Source organism: Charadrius vociferus, unplaced genomic scaffold (genome assembly GCF_000708025.1).
Source record: "Charadrius vociferus isolate BGI_N301 unplaced genomic scaffold, ASM70802v2 scaffold92, whole genome shotgun sequence".
Lineage (NCBI taxonomy): Eukaryota > Metazoa > Chordata > Aves > Charadriiformes > Charadriidae > Charadrius > Charadrius vociferus.
In genome coordinates, this window is record NW_009647874.1 from 3,648,920 (window position 1) to 3,662,528 (window position 13,609).

A 13,609-nucleotide genomic window follows, 5' to 3' on the forward strand; every position below is an offset into this window, starting at 1 on the left:
AAAAGTGAGGGGAAAGACTTGTGGGTTGAAATAAAGACAGTTTAATAGGCAGAGCAAAAGCCATGCATGTAAGCAAAGCAAACCAAAGAATTCATTCCCTGCTTCGCATGGGCAAGGCAGGGGCTCAGCCATCTCCAGGAAAGCAGGGCTCCATCATGGTTACTTGGGAAGACAAATGCCATCACTCTGAACATCCCCCCCCTTCCTTCTTCTTCCCCCAGGTTTATATACTGAGCATGATGTCATATGGTATGGAATATCCCTTTGGTCAGTTGGGGTCAGCTGTCCTGGCCATGTCCCCTCCCAAATTCTTGTGCACCCCCAGCCTGCTCGCTGGTGGCATGGGATGAGGAGTACAAAAGGCCTCGATTCTGTGTAAGCACTGCTCAGCAATAAAAAAACATCCATGAGTTATCAACACTGTTTCCAGCACAAATCCAAAACATAGCCCCATATTAGCTACTGTGAAGAAATTGAACTCTACCCTAGCCAAAACCAGTGCACACGGTCATCAGCAGCTCTGCCATGGTTCTCTACTAACAGCAAAAAATAAAGTTGCACTTAGTTTTCTTTGCAAGCAGTTCTCTGGAGTTGTTTTGATTCTAGGTTTGGTGGAGGAAGGAAGGGAATTTTTGTTTGCTTTCAGGAGTCTGAGCTCTGGTTAGGACTTACGGGGCTCTTCCAGGAAAATACTTCTCTTTTCAATAACTGAGCATGACACAGGGGACTTCTGTACTGATTAAACTTTCTCATCTACTTGAAATGTTGGTTCCCTAGAACCCACCCTTGAACCAACCTAAGCTTCAAGTCTTAGAACTTACATTCTCAGAATACTCTTAAGAAAACAATTTTTGAGAAATATTTCTAGGTGTGTTTTTGTATTGTAACAGTTGTTTGATGAAGAAAGTTACTTCTTCCTGTTATGTTGGCTTTAGTATAGTTCATGCTAAGGGAAGTTCACATGCTTTAGTAGTTTTAAAAGCACTTTTTAGGTTGAATGTGATGTGTCCCAGAAGTACGTACCACAAACTCTTAATAGATTTTGCCATTGGGCTTGTCATCTAAGTGCTTCTTAAGTGGAATTGTGTAGCATTAGACAGTTGTACCTCTTTCCTCAATTTTCCTTCTTCTAAAAGGGCCATTGAAAACAAAAATTTATAAAACTATGCGAAGTTTCTAGACGTGGTGGATATCTTGGTCCAGATATATCATTAGAAGTCTTAAAAGAACATTGGAAACAATAAACCAATTTTCTAACCCAAATGTTATTTTGCTTGGCTTATTGACTACGGTATAATTGAAACTTGGGAGTTAAGTATGCTGTGCTTTAAAGCAAGTTGCAGAATAGCTGCTAAGTGAAAGTGAAGATGGGTATCAGGAGATTTATTCTAACACCAGTTTAGTGGTAAATCTTCAGAAGACCTCCTTGCTACTGGAGGTGAAAGCGCTGTGCAGAAAACCCTGAGCTGATCAGAAGGTATAATGGACTACTGCTGCTGGTTGTCCATTTCTGAGACAACTTTCAGACTAATTCTTTTTTAACACCATAAAAAATAAAAATCCCAATTTCCAATGCCATAGGTTTGTAAAATGACATAAGTCTTGTAATTATTGCTACAGAGAAAAGCTGCCGTTACGTCTTTTTGATTCCTTTATGGTATTTCATCAGTGACGGCTGCTGCTAGGCAGATCAACATCTGTTAATTGGGAGTGTTTAGTTTCTTAGTTTCTATCAGTAGCTAGCACTTTGTCTTGGAATACAGTACTGCTTTCTTTCCCTGCTTCCCCTCTAAGCATAATTAGGACTGTTACTGTATAGAAGTCCAGTATGGTGTCTCATGTCTGTTAAGCCTTTCTTGTCATCTCCTTTGCATAATGTGTCCTTTCAGTGTGAAGCTTTGTATAACGTGTGAGACAGTGTTTAACTGAGGGGGAGCATTAATAGCTACAAGCAGCCTTTTGACCTGGTGGCCAGCTGTAGGCTGTTGGGCAGGATTCCACCTTCTCTCAAGCTTGTGCAGAACGTCCCGTGTGCTTGCTCACAGGCTTGCCTAACTAGAACGTCTGGTTATATGGCTGTTGTTTCAGCTCTGATGCCTCTAAAGCCTAAATTAGTGTCAATTTTCCTGTGCGGGAAGGCCCTTAATGCAGGCAGTTATGGTACGAGGCTATGTATGTCAGCTTGGTCCGTGTAGTTCTGTACTGGTTGAGTTCATCGTAAGAGCATTACGCTTATAGATAATGTCTGCTGCTGCGCCCCGAGAATGCAAAACTTGCAGTTCTTCAACATCTGCTGGCTGGAAGTATTTTGTAAACAAATTAGCTAGGCAGAGATGAATCTTTAAATGCATTCAGAAGGTTAACTAATCCACATGGAAAGTATTTAAAAGTTTTGAAATGTAACTCTTAAAACTAACCTGTGTACTAATACTTACAATCTTTATTCAAGGGACATAGGAAAGAAACCAAGAAAGCGATCAGCCAGCTTCAGCTACATACCGTGAAACGAGGAGAAAAGGTAATTCAGTGGCTCCTGGTTATTGCTGTATGATTACAACAGTTTTTAAATGTCTTTATAAATTTCAAGCTACAATTCTCATAATGTAATTGCAGTGCGACTCTTAAAATTTTAGGATCATTTTAGCAGCTTTGGTTAAAGGCCAAGTTTAAAATTGAAGAGTCAAATTTGAACTAGTTATGAAATGTAAGGCTGTTTTGTTGCAAATAATACCTGGTTGTACAGAATGTTGCAGGAGACTACAGAGCTGCTACTGTAAAGATGAGGAAACGCTAATATCTTATCAGCACTTGAAAACATCAACAAGTGGATTGCAAAATACTTCCTAGGACCTATTGATTGCACAGTTCTTACAGCTGATGTAATGTTTTGTTTTCTTAAAAGAACATCCATCTTTTTATTGATCAGAAGGCCTTAGAAATCTAAAAAGCTTTGAAAAATAAAACACTTGTTTCATCTTTTGACATGCAATACATTAAGGAGCTGTATAGACTTACTTGAAGCATAAATTTTTTAGAAGTACATTTCAATGTATTAAAGTAAAGCTATTCTAAAAATTAAAACAGCTTTCAGAAAGTTAGCTTTGACAGCATACGGCCTAAACTTAAAGCTGTATGACAATACCTGAAGCCGAGGTTTCGAAAGAAAATACTTTTTTAGTCGGAGTTTCAAGCAGCTCTGATTTAGATGCTAAATTAGTTTGACTCAACTTCTGCTACTACATAGACATTTTCCCCACCCTTATTTGTCTTATTTGATTAGCTTTTACTTAAGGACTTGTATGCTCAGAGATTAAAAACAAGTATTTGTTTTTTAATTCGTGAATAAAATTAAGGTGAGAAAGGACATTTACGTGTAAGAACTTTAAAAGCCATGGTTCAACAGAAGCTGCTCAGCTGAGGTCACACGCTACAGAGAATATGTCCTTCATTTAGCAAATCAGTTTTGAAATGAAGAAAACCCAGCTGTCTTTGAATTTGCCTCTTTTCCTCTTACGCATTCATCATGTTTAAGTAGCATTTTATGAGTATTTGTTACTTTTAATTACATTCGAAATTCCATCAAAAAGTAATTTATTTCAAGCTGTGAGTAGAGGGATGTTTGGACTTCTGTTCATACAATGGTGAGATCAGAGAGTGAGAAAGGTGGAACTGAACCAAAACTTGTGTAAAGCAGTATCAAAGCATAACATCAGCATAGGAAGAAATGGATGTAAAAGGGTCATGATGAAACCTACGGTGAGAACCACAAGGAAGCTGCTAACTGCGTTTAAGTTGATGTTCAGCAAACCTCTAAAAAGGATTTGTATTATGAGATTTTTGCAGTGTAGCAGGTAGTTTCTTCCTATCGATATACCCTTGACTAAAATAAATAAATAAGGGAAGTTAACTGAGTTGTTATGTAGTGTGCTGGTTGTAACTATGAATGCCATGTTAGTTAAGCAAAGTAGAATGAGATTAGATTAAAATCCCTCTATTAAAATAGAGGTTTTCTGCTTGGTAGATCATGTCTTCTAATTTGATTTGAATCAGCCTACTATCAGCAAATTTATATAACTTAATGATGCAGATGTACTCTCATGAACTAATGTAAATTTATCTGGAAATACAGTCTTGTCTACTCTGTAAACATGTGTGTTTTCTTTACATGCCGTTATGACTAAAACAGTATATTTCTTTTATTGTGACACACTACAGTCTTTCATTATCACTTCATTTGGGTTTGAGGTATTTAACTAAAAATAGGTCAGTATTTTAAAAGTGTATTTGCTATCATGTAGATCTTTCCTGAGAAGCTTATGGGATTATTGTAAAATGGACACCAATTTGAGTGTGTGCTACATATGGTATGCTTGGACTTTGCCTCTTGTATAGAACAAAAAATATTTGTTACAGAATAAATACTTGTCTTAGCTTTGCTTATGTAAAAAAAAAGTCTTAATTTGATTTACTTGGGAATTTAAGGTATTAATTGTGTAAACTGGTAGCATGCAAAGGAGGGTAAAACTCATCTTGAACTTGAAACTTTGCTTGCAGTACTAATTCATTTTAGTGTTTGTGGTAACGCAATTGAAGTGCTTCAGTAAGCAGTAAACACAAAATACTTATTTTGTGGGGGATGAAAAGAAAGAAGCTGGCCCATTGTCTATTCTTCTAATACTTAACGTTTTATACAACCCAATTAACTTTGAATTATTTCTCTTGTATCTGGAGATATCCATCATATTTTCACTGCAACTATAAGCATAGCTTCAAGAAGGCAGTAAGACCTGTTAAAGATATTTAACCCTTAGAAAGAAACAAATTGAGGTGGGGAAATACTGCGTTTTGACTCGCTGGTGTGAGCTTGGAGAGAAGTTTTAAAAACCATCACAAATCGCATACTTCACTTCTCTTCTAGCTGCCAAGAGATACCTGCTAGGATGTGGTAAGAAAACGGAGGGAAAAAAAAAAAGTGGGGAAAAAGAGGTTTGCAGTAGTCAACCTCAAGAATCCCATCCTACTTAAACACTTGCCAGTCCTTGGGACCATCAGTTAAAAATTAGATAGTGTGCTTTCATCTAAGCTTACCTCTTTTAAAATGTCTTCATTTTGTAGTTACTTTAAACTGAAATTTTACTGTGCTCCCATGAACAAAGGCAGTGTTTGAGACTTAACAAATTACTTAAGGTGCCATGTACAGCTATTTAAATTAGAAAATACGAGTTTGGCTGCTTTTAATATTTGGTATTACTTGGTCAAATCACCTCTTGATGGCATCTTAAATTAAACGAGGGAGATGTTTTTATTTGTTAAACCTTTTTGTATAGTTTACATTCTGTGACACTAGCTATTACACAAAACTTGTTATGTAATGAAATAGAGATGTAATGCATTTAAATGTGTTGTCATCTTTAGGGTTTAGATGTTGATGTGGAAAACTGTGCTGTGTGCATTGAGAACTATAAACTGAAAGACACCGTCCGAATTCTGCCATGCAAGTAAGTTGCCATCATTATTCTTTCCTCTTTAGCCCGTTTTCCCTCAGAAATATGTGATGGAAACTCTTCTGAAACTCTGTTGGCAGAGCTGAAGCTGTGCCATTTGTATGGCCTGTTACATGTTGGAGGGTGCTGGAAGATCATGTAGCACTTCATATCTGCACAGGAAAAAGGAGCAATTGGGAGAACTGTAGGAGTGAAGTAGCGCTTTCTTAGTATTAAGTTAGAACTGTACAGTATTGAGTTGGTAGCTCTGTGGTGTCCTTGCGGTTAGTGACATCTCTTATTTCAGAAAGCTAGCATGAAAGGAGATGCTTCCATAACCGTGTCTGTCCTAGTAAATTAAGCAGTACCTAATTATCAGGGTTATAAAGGAATGGATTTATTTTTTCATGTAGTAGTATGCACATTGTTTGAAGGAAGGGTGTGTGGCTTTCATGGTAAGTTCTAAAGGGCATTTCTTTTCTTTAGGCACATCTTCCATAGAACGTGCATTGACCCTTGGCTTTTGGACCACCGAACTTGTCCAATGTGTAAACTAGACGTTATCAAAGCTTTGGGATACTGGGTATGTTGCACACTTACTTTAATCTTCTAGGTTAGAAGTAGAGTGCAGGAGGCAAGACTTCGTGTAACTGTTCAGAATGAGAAGAGTTGTTACTTGACAAAACTGAAGAAGCTGGGCAAAGGTGCAAGGTTAATTGAATGAGAACCAGAAAAATAAGGGAATTTTATGGGTAAGAGCTTAAACAGTGTATCAAGCAGCTTATGAATCCTCTTTGTACTCTCCTGTGATAACCAATTTATTTTTTTTTTCCAGCTGATGATAGTAAGGAAGTTGAAGCAGTGGTGAGGCAATTTGCCCAAGCTGCAAAAATATAGCTTAATTTAGTAGATCTAGAGCATATATTTGATCTTATTGAGAACTGCGATTCAAGGGAAGAAATTACAGATTTTCTAACTTGTTTGTGTACTTCCACATATGTCCAGTGTTTTATCCCTGTACGTAAGCCAGTACTTAGAACCTTCCTAAAGACATTCACCAGAAATTGGTTAAGTAGAGAAAATGATGTGCTCTCATTTCTTTCTGACAGCACCAGAAAAGAGAGATGAAGACACATGCGGTAGGTTACTTGGTCACTGTTGATAAATAGTCTTGAGTTCCACTAAAATGCCATAGGCATGAATGTACTTCTCTTCTACTGATGTACAGAAATCTTCAGAAAATAGGGTTGTTCCGTGGTTTCAGGGACCTTTCTTTCATAGACTAGGTCTGCGTTTTGACGAGCTTTCCTCTTATTTCATCGCAGAGACTTAGCAGATCTGTGGAAGACTTTTATGAGTTACTCTTGTTTTGTCAAAAGTGACAATACTCTTGCTGTGTAATGTATATACCAGATTGTGGCGCTTCTCAGTGTTAAGTCAGACTTTATCCAAGAGTTACAATCTTTTTCTCGTGTGAAATAGCTATTATTACTGTAATACTGTTATGTTAGCAGCTTATTTTTTGCTCACTTGTCAACTCTTGGAGTTGATGTAACTTGTGTTATATGCAAAAGAATATATCCTTCTGTATACAGTCTGAAAACTGAAATGCCAGAACCTTCTGAACGCTTTTATTCTTGGACTTCATGCTGTTGCAGGGGATACTGATACCAGGCCTAACCAGGAGGATTAATACCTCCTCTGCTTGTTAGGCCAAATGAATGTTGGAAAGCAGGTCGAATGGGATTGTATTAAACACGGAAGCCCAGTTCTTTTTTCTGATGGAATGGAGAATGTCTTGCTTATGCATCAGTCGTTCAAGTCCCACTGAAGCTAGTAATGTGGGAAATCATTCAGTATTTTTTTCTTGTCTTAGTTTTCAGCCCAGTCTAGTTTGTAGAGTCACTGCAGGACCGTTTTATTGGGGGAAGGGGGGAGGGCGCGGGGAATGCAAAGAGCAAAGCAGCTTCTTTCAGCAGTGTGCTTGCTGAGTGACATAACTGCAGACAAGAATGTGCAGCCTTATAGAAATCCACTAAACCTTCTGTAAGGGAGCTGAAGGCTCAATTCAGTTTTATGGAAAACAAGTACTTCAGATGCCTCAAAATTTTTCAAGGCTGAAAGTAGAAGGAAGGCACAAGTCCTATTACCTGGCTTTTGTTTTGTAAAGAGCGGGCTTCAGTGGTCTGGGTCTGCATTATGCTGTTTCTTACAAGAAAAACAACTGCAGCATGTCGGCCTGATTTAGCAGAGCATTGTTGAATCTTGTAGTTTCAGGGCTTATTTAACTGCCTAAGTTTTGGAAATCAAAATCGCTAATGCCCCCCGCCCACACGTGTGGAGATTGGTCTTACATGTGTCTCACCTTGTGTTCAATTGTAGCAGTTTCATAGCTTATTAATATTCAGTACATTTTAAAATATGCTGCTTTGGTGCTAAAGAAAGAATCAGCCTAGAATTTCTTAAATCTTAAGATGGGCCTTTGCTAATTGAGGAGGGGCAAAATACTCATCATGAAGCCCACAGAACAGCTACTTGTACCGCAGTATACTTATGTATAAATAATGTCAGTATATCAATGGCAATGGCTTAGTGAAGGTAGTCTGTTTAATTTTAGGAACAGAATTGTGCATGTAGGATTTCAAATTAACTTCCAGAATGGATCAGAAATAGCTCATGCTATACAATAGATGACATAAATTCCTTTGCCTCTGCTGCAGGTGTTTTGTTCCCGCAAAGTGACAAGCCAGCATATTTGCATTTTTGAAACAGACTTAAAGTTAGGCTGGAGACAGAGGAGGAGGGAAGTTTGTTCTCATGTCAAATGTTTGCTCACCCCAGTAAAAAAAAAAAAAAAGTCTAAGCTTGCCCAACTACAATCGGGCTTCCACAAACTCACAAAGGATCAGTAGGTTTGCTCAGTGAAGACTTTGTATGCGCTGAGCCTGCTCCTAACCAGACTGCAGCAATACTGTTGCTGAAGCGTTGAAATACTCCATCCAAAACGCTGGCTGGGTTGACTCCTCCTGTCGCTGTTCTTGGCTTTGGGGTGGCTTTGAGAAAGTGGCTTTTCTTTTGCTTGGCTTTGTTTCTTTGCAGTCAGACTATAACATTGGAAGTAGACACTGCTTGACACTGTACGCATAAGCACAGATATAATAGGCAAACAAATGGTATTTTTTTCAATAAGGTGAGGTTACAAATTGGTAACATGGAGGAACGTTGATTCTTAATGGTAGACAGAAGTGTCAGTTAAATGTATTTCATTTTGAAGGGTGACCCTGAAGATGTACTTGAAGTTCCAATACCCGAATCAATAAGTGGCAGCGTTTCAGTCGGAAGTCTGAGTATTGCTTTACAAGATGATGACAGAAACGAAGTAAGCGAATTGTCAGCTTCTTCCACTAATGAATCTGTATTGCAATGTACCAGTTCAAAAGAGGATGCAGGTGAAACCACAGCGTTACTTGGTAAGTCATAATTTAGTTTATCCCTTGACAATCCTTAACGTTGTTCATGGCATTAGAAGAAGCCATTCCCTCGGTGATGTCAGTAGCGTTAGTGTTGCACTGTGGACCAGGCTGAGTGTTGTCACTTAATACTGGTGTTCAAAAAATACAAGCAGGTAGATTTTGAGAGAATACTATGGAGCTGGAGAAAATTGGTCTTGAGGGAGGGGGGGAAGATGTAAATAGTGTTCTAGGAGGATTACTTACACAGAGAGTCTTCAGAACCTTAGGTATATATGGATATTAATTTTGTTGCTGGAGTTTGGATTAATCTAACAGAGAAAATGCATTAAAATTGTAAATCAACAAACAGTTTTTCTTCTATTCCTGGCTTCTAGATGTGGATGTCAGTAATAACCGTCATGGAGAACATCTATCTAACGGAAATTCCCACTGAACTGCTTCGTGGAAGATATCTTGAATAGACTGTTGAAGAACTATTATTTTTTATTTAATTAGTATGGACTCTTGTCTAGTTAACGGAAAAATAACAATGTAAATTATTTTACCTTTCAAACTTTTCTAGCTGGTGTTCCAAAAGGGCTAATAACTAAGAATTTTGTACACAGGAGGATTTTATAAAATCTCCTCTGGATGTCTCATCCTAAAAGAAGATGCAATAACCCTTTTTTCTGTAAGCATTGTTACAATGTCATTGTGTTCCAGAGGGCTGTAACAAAGATGAAGACTAGGCAGTGAAAACAATGTAGAATGTCTAACGGAGAAATATTTTGGATGCACTATTTACATTCAGTATGTACACATGGAGAACACTTACAAGACTATAACTATTAAAATGTTCTGAAAGTTCTGATCTGTTGTAACTGGAGATGGATATTCTTAGGAAAGATATAATTTAACCTTGAAGGAATCAAATAACTTCGTGGATATGTTGCATATCCTTTTTTGTGCTGAAAAAAATTGCTAGTTGCAACTTTCCTTATGTGTAACAGATGCTAATTTGATCTTGTAAAGTGTTCTACTCCAGGTGGATGCTGAGAGAAACGGAGACTTTCTCCATCTTGCTAGCTTTTTATACTGAATTTGGCAGTAATAGGTTGTGCTAGGTGGTCTTCACGTGCTGAGCATGTAGACTTATTTAGGTATATGCACACTGGTAACCTCTTTCAATCTTAAACTCAGTAGAACAGAGGTAAAGGGCTAATTATGGCTAAAATATATTTATTAGTCTATTTATAAGGATTTACTTAATTCCTTCTTACTCCCGCTCCCATCCTGTCCCACTTCGTTATGTACAAATTGAAACTGTTTCTTAGGATCTACAATGTTTGGTTTTGGTTTGTTTGTTTTGGTTTTTTTTCTCTTTTCCTTTGCATAGAGATGCTGGAATTCTTTTCTTGGATATTCCACACTAGGAGTTTTGACTAGGTTTGCCATTAGCTTTTATTCTTTTCTTTTAGATTAGCAGTATTGTGCCTTATAGCAAAACACTTTGGAAACCTGAAGCATCTGAGAGTAAATATAACCCCTGGCATCTCCCATTATGACCTCTTATCCAAATATTTATATACTGTAAGTGGTATAAGGAATTGCTAAACTGTTTTGTAAAGAAATATGTATATTTAAAACACTACTTATTGAGAGTGTTAGGTGAATTGTTTAGGATTTTAGCAGTGTCATGTTATAAATAATATGCTACATTCCTCAGTTTTCTTTTGTAAAGCTGTTACTACAGGTTGCTTAAAACAGTGTCTTTTACTAGACATTTGTTTCAGAGTGCATTTTGTTTTTAAAATGTATATTTGGAATGTTTTTAAGAAAATATGCAATTCTTTTTCTAACTTATATTGAGCTTCAATAGAAGCAATAACTTTTTAATTTTAGAGTGAATGTTCCAGAAATGACAGAGGTTTCAGCTGGGGAAATATAATCTGAACTTCTACTTTGCAGAGCAGATGTTTCACCCTAAATTTCCTTCAAAATATTCCTCTTAATGCCTACTTAAAAAAAAAAAAATATCTGCCTCTTCCCTGTAGGAGTGTGACTTTTAGGTTTACTGGAAAATTGTCAGGTTGTAGTTCTGATGTCACCAGCAGGTGCAAGCTTTTGTGATGCCTTTATCTTACAAGAAGCACATGAGAATGGAATATGACTGACCAACCATCTCCAAAACGGAACAAATAAAGAAACAACCCACAACTAAACCAAACAATGTATAGGGACCTTTATATCTCCAAAAGAAGCTTATCAACGCTTCCAGAACTGCCTTTAAACTATCTCTTCAGTACTAAAATCGAAGTCTTCTCCCTCTTCCTTAACACAAAACTGAACATTGATGTAGTAAATGTTGAGAGGGTTTAAACTCTAGCTCAAGGAGGAACCAAAAGGCGTTATCAAGAGAAGTCTTGTCAGTCTGTGGATTGTGTCTTGCTGATACCTGCAGTGCAATATTCATGCTGGAGGGGAGAAATGTGGTAAGTACTTCAGCTTTTATGTAATACCTATAAAACCAGAAGCTTTTCTTAAGAATCAAAGCTCGGATCCAGCAGAAAGCTGGAAGAAAAGCTAAAGAACCTGCAAATTGAAAAGTGTGCTTATAAAATCTGAAGTGTAAATAGAAAAGTATCGGAGTATGAAGATTCCTGGAGTATGTTTCTAACGCTGGCACTATACCGCTTTTGTTTCAGCCTTTCACAAGCGTAGTGAGAGTTGTTTCAGCCAAATTGGTTTGCGCACAGTTCATCTTTGATACGAGACCTAACTATAAGGCCAGCTGTGCTGCTGAGGAATGATGACAATAAAAGGCCGAATTGCAGTGCTTCCAGCAAGCAGTTTGCTCTCTTTGGAAGCACGATGACAAAAATCTTCCGAAGCGAATCATTAGTCTGACCTCAGTCAAAAAGCTGACACGCACTAGCAACAAGCGGTAGGTGAAAAAGTACAGGACAGGGAAGAGACAATCTGTGGAGCTTAAAACAGTAGCAAGAGAGGATTAGAAATGTGAAGCTTGTCACCCACTGTTATAACTCAAACTGATTACTTTTAGAGTCAATGGGTTTGAGCAGCTATAAGTAAGTACAGGTTCTCGGATTTTGTTGATCTGGAACAAATTGGTATTGGATCAAACTGGTATTTCTAGTTTATAGCACTTTGTGGAAGATTTATATGAAGGTCAGATCTAGTGAGGCTTTCCCTGCTGTGACTTTTTGCAGGATAGGTACCTCGTGACTCCCTTCCCTATCACTTGGAGAATCTTTAATCTGCCTCTTCTGCTTAGGCTATGGCCTGCCCAGTGTGGCAGCTGATGCTGGACGTGTTGTGGGTTCCTTCTGCCCTGTCCCCCATTCCCTCCCTGGGCCCAGTCTTTCTCTGTTCCTACCTGAGCATTTTTTATAAAACATGCAGAAACTTGCCTGAGACCTCTCTCTCTTTGTCAGATTTTGCCGAAATCATGTGGTATGATTATACAAAGCTAAAGCAGGGTGCCCACACGAAGTGGACAACCCCCCCAGCGGAGATGTTGAATAAATCAGTTGGGGAAAATCCCTAGGCAGGACTGGGGTTGGTGGTGGTGGTTGTAGAATGAGTTTTGTTAGTATTGTGTTCATCAGTATGGTTTCATTAGTTCTGGTGTTACTGTTAGGGAGAAAACTTGTAAAGTTCAAGTGATTATTTTTTTATTTTTTTTTAAAAAGGAGCTATGGACATGTCAAAATGGACTGGTGTTTGAAGTGAGACTAGAGGCCCTCTGTTTAGAAATCTTAGTTTATTAATAATAGTCTACAAATGCCAAATTTCAGAATAAATTTGATAGTAAATAACTGTATAAACTAGCTTCAGCTTTCAGCCTTGATAGCAAGCAAAAATAAGCCATAGACACTTCAGATCTAAATGCATGTTAAGAGTGAGATTAACTAGCTGCAGTACCAATTTAACTAGAAAATCTGGATTTTCTTTTGCTAACTTCCCCTAGACTGGATTCTCCTTTGGCTCTAAGTAGTGCTTGGAGGAGATTCTTTGCATGTACTAGGGAAGTTTGATTAGACAGCCTTCCCCCTGCCCCTCACCCTCCCGAGTAAGTGAATGTAGTTTGGTAACCTGTTGCCAGTAATTAGTGCTAGATTCTGGAGGTATGCCAGAGGAGTCGTAGGATAATTTAACTACAGTGAGAATGCTTTTAATCCATGCCAACTTAATAAATTGGGCACTGGTGTATTCCTGCCAAAGCTGGGCTGTTACGTTTTGGGAATTCCAGTCCGGTGCCAGTGTGTAACTGGCACGGAGAAACACCATTGCAACAACTTAGTCAAACACGCAAAGGCTTTTTTTTTTTTTTTTTTTTTATCACTTCTTGATCCAGGTGTGGTCCTCCTGGTTTTCTGCTGGGTCTGCTGAGCTTTCTCTAAGGCCTGGCCAGCAGTTGTGCAGAGGGGAGCCCAGCAAGCAGGTGGCATTGGTTACCCCACTTTCTGCGCCCTGTGTGGTTGAGAGGAGGTGAGGCAGAGGTGGTACCCACACTTGCAGGTTTCGATGAGCTCCATCAGAAGTGAAAGGTGGTGGTTTTGCATTATGACGGCAACAGATAAGACACAGCAGGTTGGGCTGATTATTTTGCTGCCCCACAAAAGCAGACTTCTCCTGTCTAGATGGGTCTAG

The 13,609-nt window shown here is 38.4% G+C and overlaps 1 protein-coding gene across 1 annotated transcript in view; it reads left to right on the top strand.

Moving 5' to 3' along the window:
• Window positions 1-9,894, top strand: part of RNF149 (ring finger protein 149) — an 11,119-nt gene extending 1,225 nt beyond the window's left edge. The window contains exons 2-6 of the mRNA XM_009883081.1: window positions 2,450-2,518; window positions 5,416-5,498; window positions 5,970-6,066; window positions 8,758-8,953; window positions 9,331-9,894. Coding sequence (XP_009881383.1) covers window positions 2,450-2,518; window positions 5,416-5,498; window positions 5,970-6,066; window positions 8,758-8,953; window positions 9,331-9,389 — 504 coding nt within the window. The 3' untranslated portion in view covers window positions 9,390-9,894. The remainder of the gene's footprint in view (window positions 1-2,449; window positions 2,519-5,415; window positions 5,499-5,969; window positions 6,067-8,757; window positions 8,954-9,330) is intronic.
• Window positions 9,895-13,609: the final 3,715 nt, after the last annotated feature.